Source organism: Cheilinus undulatus, linkage group 16 (genome assembly GCF_018320785.1).
Source record: "Cheilinus undulatus linkage group 16, ASM1832078v1, whole genome shotgun sequence".
NCBI lineage: Eukaryota > Metazoa > Chordata > Actinopteri > Labriformes > Labridae > Cheilinus > Cheilinus undulatus.
The window spans coordinates 24,391,685-24,408,695 of record NC_054880.1 but is presented as its reverse complement, the minus strand read 5'-3'; the positions used below and the strand labels follow the sequence as shown (position 1 = coordinate 24,408,695).

The 17,011-nt window shown below is 37.8% G+C and overlaps 1 protein-coding gene across 2 annotated transcripts; it reads left to right on the top strand.

Moving 5' to 3' along the window:
* Positions 1 to 378: 378 nt before the first annotated feature.
* On the top strand, positions 379 to 13,949 carry gtf2h4 (general transcription factor IIH, polypeptide 4). 2 transcript variants are annotated; one of them, XM_041809919.1, is made up of 14 exons: positions 379 to 517; positions 2,628 to 2,746; positions 3,332 to 3,436; positions 3,748 to 3,879; positions 4,380 to 4,565; positions 4,725 to 4,833; positions 5,722 to 5,790; positions 5,893 to 5,976; positions 8,990 to 9,164; positions 9,280 to 9,410; positions 11,791 to 11,838; positions 11,987 to 12,065; positions 12,962 to 13,023; positions 13,622 to 13,949. In XM_041809919.1, the coding sequence occupies exons 2-14, from the start codon at positions 2,631 to 2,633 to the stop codon at positions 13,730 to 13,732; spliced, it is 1,407 nt and encodes a 468-aa protein (XP_041665853.1). In that variant the 5' UTR covers positions 379 to 517; positions 2,628 to 2,630; the 3' UTR covers positions 13,733 to 13,949. The 2 variants fall into 2 exon arrangements, with proteins under 2 accessions (XP_041665853.1, XP_041665854.1); XM_041809920.1 differs by lacking the exon at positions 379 to 517 and adding an exon at positions 1,218 to 1,394.
* The last annotated feature ends 3,062 nt before the right edge of the window (positions 13,950 to 17,011 follow it).

Sequence of the window (17,011 nt, the reverse complement as noted above, 5' to 3'; positions counted from 1 at the left end):
TCTAAGTAACATATACATATTTACACTTTTGAATAAATCTCACAAGTGTCCTCTTCATCATTGTACCTTGATCATTCACATAGAACTTGTAGTTACAGAGTTATACACATTCAAAGATGGGCTGGTAATTTCGAGCAGTACCCTTATAAAGGAGGCTAGGGCTTAACAGATTAAAGCACTTGGTAATACATTTGAACATTTAATAGTAGCACATGATAAAACATTAATTAAACCTTAAACAATGACGAAAAACACCCAATGACAGACGCTTGTCATTCAGATGTAGTTTTAATTTGTATCCAGCAGGCGGCGAGACCGCATGTAATTTGTTTTATGATCGCCTGAGGACAAAATTGAAGAAGACAAGGACCAATGGGAGCGTACTTTTCATGTGACGTCACGTAGAAACATGGCGTCTCAGTGACAGAAGCGCTGGATAACAACAATGCCGATGTTTAAATGATAAAGAGGAGTAAAACATCAGGAGTTCATTTTAAAGGTCATATCGATCCTCACGGTAAATATCATGTTTAATACGGAAGCGTTTGAGATTATTTTTAACCTTCTGCGCTGAGAGGGATGTTATAGAAACTGATGTGCAATCTAGGTTGACAACATTAACCATACTGTTAGAAATGAAATGCTATGATACGTTACAGTCTCATAATTTCAATCATCGTTAGTGAAAAAGTGTTAAAGCTTAAGCAAATTACAGACCTAAACATTTTTACAAAAGCCTCGAAAAGCGGGCCAAGTTGTGCTAAACATCCCCAACTTTTCCATACAGAAACGTTAAACAAAGTATGCCAATGTTAGATGTCTAGGACTTCAATTACTGATATTTTTTGTTTGTGTTCTATTGTAGTTGTGGTTTGTGCTGTGGTTTAGGGATGTATACTCTTGATTCAAGAGATCAATAGACATTATCCGGATCTGCTGTTCATGATGTGATTTATCTCAACTTTGAATCATTTTATGATTATATTATTGACGTCATTCTGTGTAAAGTTTATGATTCTTTCTTTTCTATTCCCTGACCATGGAAATTGATAATATCTAGAACTGTTAGCTTGAATGCATTTATCCCAGTGGAGTAATGGTAACTTCGGTTGTGGGAATACTCTGAATTTATCCCCCATCCACTGATCTATATAATTGATATAATTGATTAATATAATTAATTGTCCAGGTCTGTGCCAGGCCCATGCCCCACCTCACCAGGTATCCTCGAGAAAAGCATCTGATGTCCCAAGCATGGCCATAAGCCCAGCCTCATATGCCTATGCAACATCTGGCTCCTCAAGGCAAGAGACAATCTATTTTGACCAGAGTCAGCCTTCGTGTGGAACCTCAGCTGCAATTTCAGAGTTGTGACCAGAAGCTGCTTGTCGCAAGTAAAGAGCTGGGCACTCCCCTGCAATCCTAGAGCATTCCTCCAGTATTTGCCCATAAGTACATAGTCAATCTCCTTCTTTTTAATGCCATCATTGGTATAGCAAGTCAAGGGCCATGAATCAGGTTTCTGGAACCAAGATTCAGCAATCCTCAAGCTTCGACTGCTGGCAAAGTCAAGGAGCATTTAGGAGCTTTCATCTCGTCCAGAGCCGTGTGGACCCAACACATGCCTTGTCTTTGCCAGTAGTAGCATTGAAGTCACAAAGGATGACCAAGATATGCCCTCTATGGTCTGAACCTACCACTTAGTTGAGCTGGGTGTAAAATGCTTAGTAAACGCTCACTGACAGGCCTTACTTCTGATATCAAGGGGGCCAGTCAGCTTGCCAGCGCCATCTCCTCAGTGTGGCGTCCATTAGTGTGGCCAGACCAGTAATGGGTGTACCCACCCACACTAGTCTTGCCAGTGCCAGGGCGCCTCAGATCAGACAAGGCAAAAACAGCAGTCCCAAGCCGAGCCGGCTCCATCAACATCCATCAACATCGCAGGCATGCGGGAGCCCTCCTAGAGAGATGTCACGTTGCAGGACCCATCCTCAGGTTTAGAAGAACCGGTCAATGACACCTCAGCACCACCAATATTCATTGTAACTAACTGATATTTGCTGCACAGGGATTTCCTCCTTATCTGGCAACAAGGGTTCCAAGGGTTTTGCCACACTGCTTTTGTGTATCGTTCAGCTCATCTAATGGCTGTGGCATCAGGAGTACTTTCCCTTTGCAGATCTTTCATTTGTTGTAGTTTAAGGGCAGGAGAATTCAAACCCTGTGCCCCGAGGTCTTGGAGACAAGGGACGCCAACCACCTTTAAGCTACATAGCAAGTGCCTTGACCACGTGACCATTGCAAAACAGACTTTTTGCAGATTGAACTGTTGTTGATAACTATATCAAACACCTACTAGGTATTGCTACACCTATTATCAATATCTTTTATTTTAAACCGGAAATATATCCAAGTAAAAAAAACAAAATGGTATTGTGACCGTCCTTTAAAAGCAAATGCACATGTCAACACCTGAATTTAACAACCAAATATTGGTTGTTATCATCATTAAACAGAGTACAGTGTAAAATAATGATTTGACACTGTCCTTATAGGGCCTCGAGTTGAAGGAAATTTGATATGATCCCTGGTGGTATGTTCACTGACCACACTCTGTCCTGCTGCAGACGATGAAGCTTCGTGTTCAGCTGCAGTGTAAAAACCTTCATGAATATCTGAGAGAGCTGAGTCCAGACGTCCTCGACCGGCTGTACAACCATCCCGCCACATGTCTTGCCGTCTACAGGTACATTGTAAAGACAGACCATTTTTTATATGACGACTATGTCCTTTAATGCTATTATGCTTATGTGCAGACAACTGTGTGGTATAACGTTATCGTGTGTATATGCAGATGACTGTGTGGTTCACCATCATTGTGTTTATATGTAGAGGACTTTATGGTCAAGTAATTATCTTTATATGCAGACACTGTGTGATATAAAGTTATGTTTATATGCAGAGGATTGTCTGGTTTAACATTATATTCATTTTCAGATGATTTTGTGGTTAAAAGTTATAATCTTCATATGCAGACGACTGTGTTTTAAAGTTAGGTTTATATGCAGATGATTATGTGGTTTAATGTTATTATGTTTATGTGCAGATGTTTGGTTTAACATTTTTGTTTATAGGCAGAAGACTGGTTTAATGCTATGTTTTCTGTAGACGACTGTCTGATTTAATGTTACTGTGTTTATGCAGATGACTGTTTGTTTAAATGTTTTTTTTTTTTTTTATATGCAGACGACTGTGTGGTTTAACATTATTGTGTTAATATGGAATGACTTTGTTGTGTAATATTGTATTTATTACGATTGATGTCCCAAAGGGAGCTCCCGTCCTTAGCGAAGAACTATGTGATGAGGATGCTGTTCCTGGATCAGCCGCTCCCTCAGGCTGCTGTCGCCCTGTGGGTGAAGAAGGACAGCCAGAAGTGAGTTATGTCTTCATAACCTTATGCCATTCATCATTCAGTACATACACAAAGTTCATCCACAGTTATAGCTCAGTTAGGGCTGGACTCAACTGGACTGCTGTCCTTGTTCCAGTTTACAAGCAGTGGGGAAAAATCGATTTATTGTTGGGAGCATGCCTCACTCCGCTACACTAATGGAGCACAGATTTGAAGGCTGACATTCCATCCCATTCACAAAGTCTTTCAGGGAAAGTTGCTGTTTATACATCTGCAATTTATTTAATATATATTGTGTCTGTGTATGTGTTTGTGTTTGTGTTTGTATGCAGGGATCATGATGATTGTGTCTCAGTGTTAGCAGGACTACGTCTGTGGCACAGCCAGCAGCTGCAGGGCGGTCTGCAGGGATACATCCTGAACCCTGTGTTTAAAGAAAACCTGAGGATTGCTCTGCTTGGAGGGTACAGAAAACAGCTAAACACAAACTCACACAAACTGTATATACTTTTTGTGGCAGTGGTATCAAACAGGTTTTAGTAATGTTTTTTCTGCTAGTTATTTTCTACTAGAATCCCATCAGTTTATTGTTCTGGTATTGTGACAACAATTAAAGAGATTAAAGATGAAAAATTAGATTCTAAATATAATATTTGTAAAAACACTAAAATAAATTGCTAAATGGAAACATTCTTAGATGATGCAAAATGTAATAAATGCAAAAAAAAAGTTCATAAAAATGCCAAAACATTCAAACAAATAAAAAGATATAAAGAAAACACTTTAAATGTTTTACTAACTTAACAAAAAAAAATAGAAATTCAAAACTTTCTTTTAAATTCAAGAAAGATCTCATAAAACACATCTTTTCACTCTTTGATTGATTTCCATTTTTTAAATTTTAAGATATTTAACACTTTCTATAGTTTGAAGTCAAAATTTCCTCCTCCGTTTTTTAAAAAAGGGGCAAAGCGTGGGCAGACGAGGGTGCCACTCTGGGCCCAGATCGCCATGCTCGGGACATTGAGAGTCTGGACCGCTATGCCATGGAGCGCTGGGAGGTCATCTTGCACTTCATGGTGGGTTCGCCGTCCGCTGCCGTCAGTCAGGACCTTGCTCAGCTGCTCGTTCAGGCAGGACTCATGAAAAGGTACGTCACAGGTACAGGTGATGGTTTGAATCGCCTGGAGTAGACCTATGGGTAGAGCATGCAGAGTTAAGCATCAATAATAGTTACCTAATGCTGCATTGCCCATTAATCTTTCCTTTTTTCACTTGAAGCTGTCTTTTCTTCTTCTCTGGTTTTCAGCGAGGCAGGAGAGTCTCCGTACATCACTTCTGCTGGTTTCCAGTTCCTCTTACTGGATACAGCCTCTCAGCTCTGGTATTTCACCCTGCAGTACCTCAAAACTGCACAGGTAACTATTAAACAGACCTTCCAAAGCCGATATATTGCCCAGTTTCATGTCTGTCATGAGGTCCGTCCATCCTGGTCAGAGAATGATCTGACCAATCAGCATTTGAGCAGAAAGAGGCAGTAGCTACAGATGTGGTTTAGATAAAATTACTGCAAGCCTGTAAACGAGGGCAGCCGGTGAAGAGATTAGCGAGATGCAGCTGTAGCAGAGATTTAATCAGATCTGGACAACATTTCTTTATTAAAAGAAGAGAAAAAAAACGCTGAAAGATTTTTCTGGGTCGTAAAGATGCTTTTGCTCTTCCCCTAACAGGCTTCAGCAAGAGCTTAATTGTCTACCTGGTTCCACTGATAGTGAAGAATCCTGGATTGACATAAAATGGCTGCTCTGATTGCCCATAATGAATGTGACAGACTGAACATTCATCCAATCAGCTTCTGACATTTATTTTGAAAGGTTTTGTCCTTCCCAAACACTGTCTATGGGTCTGTTAGCCCTGATGAAGACCTACTTAGTGGAAACACTGGCTTTAAAAAAAAAAAAAAAAAAAGTTGATTATAATAAAGGCTTTTAAAGTATTTCCTTCTTCATTTTTTACATTATCATATTTGGAGTTCCTGGTTTCCTCCATCAATGGGAAATGTGAAACAGTCTATCTGTTGTGTCAGGCTAAGGCTCCATTCACATTGATGATGCCCTATATCCATACCATGTACCAGTTCTTGCACTCAGGTAGAATGTTACTGTGTCTAACTGTGACAGAATCAAGGATGTGCACAAAGAACTCATATTAACCAAACCACAATGGACTTTTGGAGTCAAAAAAGCTTATAAGCTTCATCCAAAATCCAAACACTTGTTTTTATGTTCCCCTTCTCTCTTTTCCAGTCCAGAGGGATGGACCTGGTGGAGATTTTGTCTTTCTTGTTCCAGCTCAGCTTCTCCACTCTCGGCAGGGTCAGTTTCCCTCGCTTTGATTTTGTTTGTGATCATATCAAAACAACACTGTCAGTTCGCTTTGAGTCTCTGTGTATTGATCATTTCCTGCTTGTGTTTCAGGATTACTCTGTGGAGGGGATGAGCGAGTCTTTACTCACCTTTCTGCAGCACCTTCGAGAGTTTGGACTCGTCTTTCAGAGAAAGGTGAGACACAGATGAGAAAAGGGAGGATAAAACCTTGATATACTGTCAGCATCTGGGTGATTTCACCTTAAAATGATGAGAAACTGAAACAGGAGAAACACGGCTGCAAAACACACAAGTAGCTGATGAAATAAAGGAACTTGGATGGTAGAAAAACAGCAAAATGTACAGGTGAGTGATCGGGTCAGGCATTAAAATATAAGAGGACGTTTTTTCATTCCCCTCTTCAAAAAGTCAAAATGTTCAAATTCAGATAACTTTATCTGCTAGGAACTTTGCGTAAAAGCATCAGTGCATATACACTCAACATACAGTGACAGCACAGAGCCTTAAACTTCATAATCTCTCATCACTGATCTACACACAGAAATAAGATTTTTTTTTTAAACTCAGGTATGCGTGGATCACATTACAGCCAGTGGTACACGTTCAGTAGTTGGCTTTAGAGAAGACCAGAGAATGATGCAAGGATATCTGTGCTGGCAAAGCTATATGTATGTTTTTTGTTTTTTGCCAGATTGGCCTGAAATCATTTCAAGATTTCATTTATCATGTTTAAAGCATCTTCACACACAGGCAGTGGTGCTACTGGAGGAGAAACACATTAAAAAACATGCGCTCATTACATGACACCATCTTCAAGACTGTAATCAAAGCAATATTATCACTATTTTTTTGATACCCGGGATACATTATTATCGATTATCGCCCATTTCTAATCTATAGAAAAATGAAGTAATATGAGTCTGAATATCCATGGACATATCCATGGACAACAGCTCATCACATAACATGCAGGTGAGCTTCATATACAAAAACATGCATGATTGTATATTGTGATGATGTATTTGGTTGTAACACTCATCATTTCACTCATTAATATTTTTATGTATTTATTTATTTTTTATTTATTTAACCTTTATTTAACCAGGAGAACAACCTCATTGAGATTAAACATTTCTTTTTCAAGAGTGTCGTGGCCAAGACAGCAGCAGCACAATCAAAGTTAAAGACAAAAAAAACGAGTAAACATACAAGTAAAATGTCAAACAACAGCACACTGAAAGAGAAAGCAGCAAGTAATAGTTTAAACCAGCTACGATCAAACATATCATTCAAAACATTTGCAGACAGATCTGAGTGCCTCCAAGTCAACCAACCTCCTCTTAAAAGCTTCCAGTGAGACCAGTTCACTAAGTTTTAGGTCTTTCTGTAAGTCATTCCAGGCAAAGGGAGCAGCAAATTTAAAGGCCTTTTTACCCAGTTCATATTTGGGTTGACCACTAGTTGATTCATACCTGTTTGATGGACAGAAATCATAGTTACGCTTCAAAGGCCTCCCTTGTCTCTTGCTGCCTTCACAGAAAACTTTGTATACATGAAGAACGATGAACAGACTATCGCCACCTTGTTCTCCATTGTTTTGATTTTTACTGTGCTCGCTTCTACAAGGAGGCTCCATGAGATGACATCGGTACGTGACGTATCCATGCTCAGATGTTTAGAGCAGTGTGAGTGCAGGCCAAAAGGGGCACTGGGCCGGGGGTTAATGTGCTTTAGCACGATATGAGTACAGGTTGCCTATTGTGAGTGTGCCCTTAGATGAGCTGAGGTGACTGTTGACTCAAACTGTTTGGCATCTCACTGGCCATGAAAGAAGACCCAGAGGATCAGGTGTGGGTTTGTGTACAGCTGCAGCAGTTTATCACCTTTCAGGTGGGGTTAAACAGCAGTAGATGCACTAGAAAAGTCCTCAAAGACCAGTGTGATTAAGGACTATTCAAATGTGTGAAAGTTTCATGCAGCAAGTTGAGAACAGCATAATCCACACTCCTGTGCAGTTTGTAGGCAAACTGAAGGGGACACGCCAGGATACTGACAACCTCCTGAGGCTGGAAAAGAACCAGCGATAGAATGCCACAGGTCGATAATCATTAATATAGGTTGGATTGGTCTTCTAGGCTTCTGGACAGACAACAGCAGATTTCCAGAGTGATCAGACAGAGTGTTCAGCCAGGGAGCAGTAAAAGAAAGAGCAGAAAACACCAGACAACTGACTGCAGCAGACTTTCAGCGTCTGATCAGGTCCTGGAGATTTATTTGGTTTTATACTTTGTTGAGAAATACAGTGACATGCTGAGAAAAAAACGACGTGACCAAGGTGTATTTGTGAAGAATAAAGAAGAAACATTGTCTAAAGGTAGAAATGTTGAGATAAAATTGACAACTTCTGATAGAAAAGTTGAAATTTTTTTTTTTTCAAAGTTTAAATTTCAGAAAAAAGTCAAAATGTCAATCAGGTTGTATTCAAAAAGGTTTTGAATAATTTATTGTTCATGTTGATTAGATAGAGGTCTCGGAGTGTGTATCAAATATGATACAACTGGCTTTAATGGGAGTCAAAAGGTCCCAGAAAAAAGCTAAGATATGAAGAAATGTCAAAATGTAGAGAAAAAAGTCAAATATTAAGAAAAAGGTTAAAATATTAAGTAAAACAGTTGATCATTTAAGTAAAGATGTTGAAAATGTCTCAACAAAATGTTTATTTATCAGGAAATATAAGTTGAAATGCCAAGAAAATAGTTAAAATGTTGAGAAAAGAGTGTTTTTTTTTTCAGTTGTGATTTGAACATTCTGCCTTTTTTTTTTTTTTTTTTAAGTTAATTGACTTTTTCTTGGAGTGCATTGTGAAAATCAATTCTCCTCCGTTCTTTTGGCCTTGTCCTCCTGCCTGACCCTTACACTCTAGGGTTAAAAAGGTTTAAATGGGGGCGCTGATTTGGCTCGTTGGTGGAGCAGGCACCCATGCTAAGGTTGCAGTTCTCAATGCACTGGTCTTGGTGCTGTTTGTTACATATCTTCCCCCATTTTCTCTCCCCATATTTCCTGTCTCTCTTCAGCTGTCCCATCAGATTAAAGACAAAAGCCCCCCCCCCCCAAAAACAACAAAAAATCTCAAAAAAAGGTTTGAATGCTCGTGGTTCTAAAATGTTTTCTGTGTTTCTGTCATCAGAGGAAGTCAAGGCGGTACTATCCCACCAGGCTGGCCATCACACTGGCAGCAGGGGTCACCAACTCCTCCTCCTCTTTGTCCTCCTCGTCCTCCTCATCATTGGCCTCCTCTCCTGGTACAGGAGATGCAGGCTTCATTGTGGTGGAGACAAATTATCGAATCTATGCCTATACCAGTACGTCTGAACAGTTGAAGCTCTGCGGGTTGCATGTAGATAAACAAATGTATATACCACAAACCTCATGTTAATTTCTCCCTGTTTATGCTCATGCCTCCCCTCTCTTCTCCAGACTCGGAGCTCCAGATCGCTCTCGTGGCTCTGTTCAGTGAGATGTTGTACCGTTTTCCTAACGTGGTTGTGGCTCAAGTCACAAGGGAGTCGGTGCAGCAGGCCATCGCCAACGGCATCACAGCTCAGCAGGTACTCAGACTCAAAATACTGCAAAAAATAAAAACTCTCCTGTCAGTCACCAAATCCTGTTTAACAGACCAGTGTTTCATGGCTTAAACAGCACTGTGCAGACATGCCTGTTTTACTTCCTTTTGTCTTTACACTTGCACACATAACTAATCAAAGGCAAATAACTCAATATTTGCAACAGTCTTCTCTCTGCTAAGAATTTAAATGTGGAAATGGTTGGATATCAAGTCCTGTTTACTGGTTTTAGAATTTATTAGTTCTTAAATATATATGTGTGAGGATGCTGATTGTAATGATGAGAACTCTGTACTGTAAAATCTGAATTATACTCTAAATCTTATCATTATACAGCAGGACAAAATATATAATATGGAGGTAGTTTATACAGCAAAAAAACGCCCCCTACTATGGTTCAGTCTCCAGGTCACAGAAGCAACAAAAATAAGATATTTAATATTTTCATTTTGAAAAGTAGAATTTATACATCTGTGATATCTAACTTTAATATGATATTGTCACAGTGCTTTACATTCAGGTTATTATATAATCAGTGTTCTTTACAATGAGCTTTTAAGATAACAAGTGTGTTTTGCCTCTTATAAGAAGCAGCATGTAAACAGGAGAAGGCCAGCCTAAAACTGTCTCAGATTGAGAAGAGAGTGGCTGTGATAGCTCGGTTATTATTATTAATGTAGGGAGGTAGACAATGATAAGCCAGTTTACGGTGGATAAACTGTTCTAGAGAGATAAACCGCTCTCTTCTGACTGTTCATGAGACTTGAAAAGATATTTGGGACTGAACTGTCCAATAGGCTATAAAACAAATAAAACATTTATTATGTTTGTTTCTAATCTGAATAGCTCTCATGGCAATCATAGTAGTTTTAATTCTTACATTTTAAATCACTGGATAAGCTCTTGTCTCTGTCTAATAGCCTCCAGCCATTTGTCCACACAAAAGTACACATAGCCAATTAGAAAAATTATTTATGTCTCCAGACATGCTTATGATCAAAAGCAAAATTATTTTTTTGTGTTCATTTATGGTCGGCTTTTAAACACCTTCCAGGTTAATACAGTTGAATATTTTGGAGTAAAACACTCCTCCTCTGTCTCCTATTTAAGGAGCTAAACGTTTGATTTGATTCCTCTCAGAGTTTCATTCTTTTCCTCTGAGAAACTACACTTTTTTTGCTTTAATCTCCCAAGATGTTTTCCAAGTGACCATATAGTGTACACTAGAACTTTGATAATTACTGTCGGTCTATTGTATTGTTAAAATGAATTGATAAAGAAACTGTCGTTCATCAAAGATAACAAATAATGATAAAATCAGCTGAGGGCGTGTGCTGATCATTATCATGTAAAAAGAAATATTGCTCACATGGATTGTCAGAGGTTTGGTGTAATGTGAAATACATTTTAAATGTAATATCAAATCTAACACCACCAGCTGTACAGCAAATCTATACTGAGTTGAAAATATTCACATACTGAGCATATCCACTGCCCATGTTCAGATTGATAAATGCAGATCTGGGCATGGAAATTCATCTACACCCCAGATTTCTGCAGTACACACATTTGAGAAATGAGGGCCATGACTCTAGCCTCTGCAATCGCTGGCACAGCATCATTAAAAAGTGCCAGCAGCCGTCCCAGAAGCCACTTGCAAAACGCGATTAATGGGGGGTGAATTTTTCACCATTTCAGGTCTTGTGTAAAGTGTGATGGTAGCGGCTGCATTTTTAGCTGTGATGGCACGTCTCAGCATTTTCCACTGGCATCCTGATCACATGGGTATAAGGGATCCAGCCAAGTTTTAAACTGTTTTTAGTTGTCATTTACTTGTTCAAAATAAAGACATCAGTCAATCAAAGTGCACCTTATACAATGGATTTTCATTAATAGAGCATCTAGATTCAGACGACTTCTTGTAAATCAAAATATATCCCCATCTATTAACAGTTTCTTACTTGTTAGTGTCGTGGCTTCTAAGCCTTTATTCCATTGAGCCACCCTCCCCAAAACCCCCAGGATAAAGGGGATTATTGCTGACAAAAATCAACACCAATTTTGACTGTTTCAATGATAAACCCTCAGAAAATTGATCCATGTGTTATTCTCACCAAGACCTTTGGATACTGTCTAAAAAGTGTTTTGTTGTAATTTTAGTTGATATGTGCAAATAATTTTGACAATCTCAGACAAAGCCTTAGGGGGTCCTGGACCCCAGGTTGGTTACCAGTGTGTTATTAGATATTTATTTAAGTACATTCAATTAAGCTTGATTTAAGATATGTTAGATCTTGTGTATATTTTAAGCTGGTTAAAATATGGGTACAGAGAAACTATGTTTTACACATTTTTAATCTTCTAGATTATCCACTTCCTGAGGACCAGAGCTCACCCAGTCATGCTCAAACAGGTACGTTACCTCCGTCTGATCCTCCAACAGTTCGATATGGTGATTATGAATGGCTTTAACATCTTTATTGAACATAATGACATGAGATTGTTATGATTGTCTTTCACAATTTAACACATCTGCCCGTTGTCTTCTCTGCATGTTTCAGACTCCGGTCCTTCCTCCAACCATCACAGATCAGATCAGACTGTGGGAGCTGGAGAGAGACAGACTGCAGTTCACTGAGGGTCAGACTCATTTATTTATTTTTAGAATTACCTTCATACAGTGCTGTGTATTAAGTAAGAGGTTTAAAAAAGGCTTAGAAATGTGTTTTATCTGAAACATACGCATTTATGAAATGAAAAATCAAACAATATTGACTCCTGTTTGATACCACGGCAAGTAAAATAGAAGTCCTACACATCCTTTTTTGGATACTCTTTATTTGTGAGTTTTTACATTTATAAAGCAAAGGTGTTACACCAACGCACATCAACAGAGATGAAGAGAACATTCAGGGTGGCCTGCATGAGTTGAAATAATAATCACACAGTCAGGACATTTGTTGTTTTAATAAAAATAGAATATGCAGACTGTCTGCAAAGTTATTACACTGTACAAATAACTTTGCAGTGTTTCAGTACCGGTATGTTAGCAACAAATTTGTGCAAAGTAGAGGGTATCCTCTGTAGTGATACAGCCCTTTAAGCTCTGATACCAATCGGATATCTAGACTTTGGGTATCTGCTGATACTGATCTAACGTCAGTGCTCAGTTAATGACTGTTATTACTCCGCATAGATTTGCCTCAGATATCAGCCCCATAAATACTGGCACATTATTGCCAATGCCTGATCTAGCTAATTCAGTCTGGATCAGACGGATGTCTAAGACAAGGATCAGCTCAGCCTGTCTCTAGATCTCTCTCTTCTTCTCTTGCAGAACCTTTTGGTTGCAATAGGGGTGATTGTATGGTTTAAAAATAAGGTATCAAAAAGTGCTGACAACTTAAAGTCCTTCCAGACTTTTCTGACAGGAAGACATTGGTTTTGTTGACATCAGTCATCAGAGGAGCTCAGTCGTTTTACCAAAGAAGTGCTGACCTTCACCTCTCTTATGTGTTGTGTTTTCTTTCCTTCAGGTGTGCTGTATAATCAGTTCCTGTCCCAGGCAGACTTTGAGGTGCTCAGAGACCGAGCTCAGGTTTGATTTTTTTTCCACTTTTTTCCACTGGATTTACATGGACTTAGGAATCTTAATGAGCTTTATCTTGTTTGATCATATATGGTAAGGTGTTTTCAGATGATATCTATGGTGTCTATTTTAGGACATCCTTATCTCAGAATCACCTGTCAGATCTCGGATTAAAAATCATCAGGTCTCAGGAAAAAAAGGCATCAGGTCTTAGTAAAGAAAGCGTTAGTTAACAGTGAAAAAAGGGACAGATACTTGTGCTGAAGGGGTCAAGTTTTATGAAACAAGGAAGAAAAACATATTTATTGACATGTTTATTGATCATAAATGTGTCAGACATGGAATATTATATATCATATAGGATTTTATATCATTTAGGATTTATAAATACATTAGCTATAGTTCAGTGAAAAATATTCATCAAGCCAGATGAAAATCATTCTGATCAAAGATTAACTCCGACCTTTCAATCTTTACACATTATATTAAAGTTCTGTTTAATGACTCTACGGCAGTAAAGCTCTCGTTCCTGCTGCTGCACTTCAATGTTTTTGTTCTTGTTGTTAATGTTTTAGTTGTTGAGGTTTTTATTGTCATTGTGTTTCAGGGTCTGGGCTGTCTGGTATGGCAGGATGTTGCCCACAGGGTGATGGTGGTGACGCCTCAGGGACACAGCGAGGTGAAAAGGTTCTGGAAACGACAAAAGACTCACACGTAACACGAAGATCAGATGCTAAGACTCACTTTAAACACAAGAACTACAACTGTACTCTCACATCACACAAAGACGTGAGACGACTTATGTAGTACGAGGGGGGCAGCAGACAGTAACAGTAATGATCACTGTTAGGATGAGGAGAGGATTCAGTTCTTTTGTATATTTCTGATGATGATTCCATGTGTTTTGGATTAAATGTTGAGAAGATGAACACAAACTTCTCTGCTTGTTCGTCATCTTTAAGTATACAGTATGTAGCTGTGTTTCTGTTGTAGGACCACAATGATCAATGATATCCTTCCAATGATAGTTTTAGACTGGTATTTCAGAATCTTTGACATATTTTGAGAACTGAAGGATGCATTGGTTTAAAATTGTTTGAATGTCTGCTGTAGACAAATTAACCCTGCTGCAGGTTATTTGGCTGTAATGTCTTGCAGCATAATCCTTGATTGATCATTTTTTTAACATGTTGTCATATTGCATTTCTTAAAGCAAAAGTTGATCAACTTTTTATGCAAGTTGCAACAGATATACAGCTTTCAGTGCACAAAAATATCTATTGTATTTAATTCTGGGCAATATTTTGTAAAATTAAGAGCAACTAGTTAAAAAAAGTTTGAATGTCTCCGATATGCAAGCTTCCTTAACATAAAAAAATCACATAAGGTGTGAGAAATATCTCATTTTTGATGTCCAGTCAACCCGTCTCCATAGTGAACTTTAATTCCCTTACAGCTGCTGGCTATTTATGACTATTAGAGCCACTCTAAGAAAAGAGAAAATTGAACAGAATCTGTTAATTTTTAAGGAATTTAAAAATGATTCAAGTTTAAAAAGCATAAATCTACAAGAACGAAAACTTTGAATTTTTGAGAATACAAAGTTGAAAATAGCCAATTGTGGGCAATAAAGTCTTACCAGTCAGAAGTGTTTGCCTTACACTGTTCCTGCAGTTGAGAGCCTGATGAAATTATACTTTAACTAGGACTGATCATTATGGAAACTGTGGTTTTAGCCTGAGTCATCACATTATCATCAGCATCTGGACTTAAGAGACATTTCTGTAATTTAGGGCTCTCCAACTACTGTTTTCACAAATCCCCTGACTTTTCTCACAAAAAACTTTGATTTTCTTGAAAATGAAAATGAATAGCTAATGACTCCTTTGCAGCATCTCCATTTTTAAGTAGCAGCAGCAACTTGGTCTGTGAGGACTTTTGAACTGGAGAGTTGCTGGTTCAAGTCCCAGTCAGACCAAGTCAGGAAATGTGATCTGGTAGCTGGAGAAGTGCCAGCTCATTTTCTAAGTACTGCTGTGGTGCCTCATGGGAGGACTCTGAACCTCCAACAGCCTGGATGCTTCTTTATTTTCTGCAGCTCCTGTGATGCCTTCACCAGTGTGTCTGTATGATCCTGTTTGTGCATATATTTCAGCTATGTGTAGGGCATTCAGCCTTTTTCCTAAAATTGTATTTGTTTTTACCAATGAAAAACAACACTGCTTATTCATTCCCTTGTTCACTAAATAGCCTCAAACTTAAAATTCAGAAGCAAAGCAGGCATCTGCTCTGGGGCCCTAGACCACTAGGGGGCCCCAGAGAACTGTGAAATTTCCATCTACAGCAGTGGCTAAATGTGCAAAGTTTGCAGTGACAGTAGGAAACCCCCCTAAAAGGGCCCCATAAGTCTTTCATTGTGCTGCTGAGCATCACATGGATTATTCCCATGAAAACTGAAGTATTCTGATGAAAGTAACCAGAGACAGAATAAAGAGGAATCAATATCCACTTTGTCCACCGAGGAGTGAATAAAGAGAGGGCAAAGAAGATAGCTAGTTAAACAGAATTTAATCTTTATTATTAGTTCTTTTGACTTTAATTATATATTTTGAAATTTTGTTTTAAAAATCTTTTTCAAGTTTTGAAAATACATTTTTGCCTACACCCCCAACAATATTCATTTTGGCAACTATATTAGATTTAGTCTTAGTCTTTATCTTAGTCTAATATTTATTTGGTTTTTGTCACATTTGAGTCATTTTTAACCTTTTTAATTTTAGTGAAGTTTTTGTCAAATTTTAGTCATTTTGAGCCTGTTATGGTTTTTTGTCACATTTGAGTCATTTTGAACCCTTTGTAGTTTTTGTCACATTTTAGTCATTTTGAGCCCTTTATAGTTTTAGTGTAGTTTTTGTCACATTTTAGTCATTTTGAGCCTGTTATAGTTTTTGTCACATTTTAGTCATTTTTAACCTTTATAGTTTTAGTGTAGTTTTTGTCACATTTTAGTCATTTTGAGCCTGTTATAGTTTTTGTCACATTTTAGTCATTTTGAGCCCGTTATAGTTTTTGTCACATTTTAGTCATTTTTAACCTTTATAGTTTTAGTGTAGTTTTTGTCACATTTTAGTCATTTTGAGCCTGTTATAGTTTTTGTCACATTTTAGTCATTTTTAACCTTTATAGTTTTAGTGTAGTTTTTGTCACATTTTAGTCATTTTGAGCCCTTTATAGTTTTAGTCTAGTTTTTGTCACATTTTAGTCATTTTGAGCCCTTTATAGTTTTTGTCACATTTTAGTCATTTTGAGCCCTTTATAGTTTTAGTGTAGTTTTTGTCACATTTTAGTCATTTTGAGCCCGTTAAAGTTTTTGTCACATTTTAGTCATTTTTAACCTTTATAGTTTTAGTGTAGTTTTTGTCACATTTTAGTCATTTTGAGCCCTTTATAGTTTTAGTCTAGTTTTTGTCACATTTTAGTCATTTTGAGCCTGTTATAGTTTTTGTCACATTTTAGTCATTTTGAGCCTGTTATAGTTTTTGTCACATTTTAGTCATTTTTAACCTTTATAGTTTTAGTGTAGTTTTTGTCACATTTTAGTCATTTTGAGCCCTTTATAGTTTTAGTCTAGTTTTTGTCACATTTTAGTCATTTTGAGCCCTTTATAGTTTTTGTCACATTTTAGTCATTTTGAGCCCGTTATAGTTTTTGTCACATTTTAGTCATTTTGAGCCCTTTATAGTTTTAGTGTAGTTTTTGTCACATTTTAGTCATTTTGAGCCCGTTATAGTTTTTGTCACATTTTAGTCATTTTTAACCTTTATAGTTTTAGTGTAGTTTTTTGTCACATTTGAGTCATTTTGAGCCCTTTATAGTTTTAGTCACATTTGAGTCATTTTTAACCTTTTTAGGTTTAGTCACATTTTAGTCATTTTTAACTTTTATAGTTTTCTTCCATTTTTAGTCCGTAAAATGTTAGTGTTTACTTTGAGTAAAG

What these genes read in the sequence shown, in the direction of transcription:
- gtf2h4 (XM_041809919.1), top strand. Translation starts at nt 2,631, where the DNA reads ATGAAGCTTCGTGTTCAGCTGCAGTGTAAAAACCTTCATGAATATCTG. An exon ending in GTGAAGAAGGACAGCCAGAA is followed by an intron (nt 3,437 to 3,747) that starts GTGAGTTATGTC and finishes GTTTGTATGCAG; the next exon opens with GGATCATGATGATTGTGTCT. An exon ending in TCGAATCTATGCCTATACCA is followed by an intron (nt 9,165 to 9,279) that starts GTACGTCTGAAC and finishes TCTCTTCTCCAG; the next exon opens with ACTCGGAGCTCCAGATCGCT.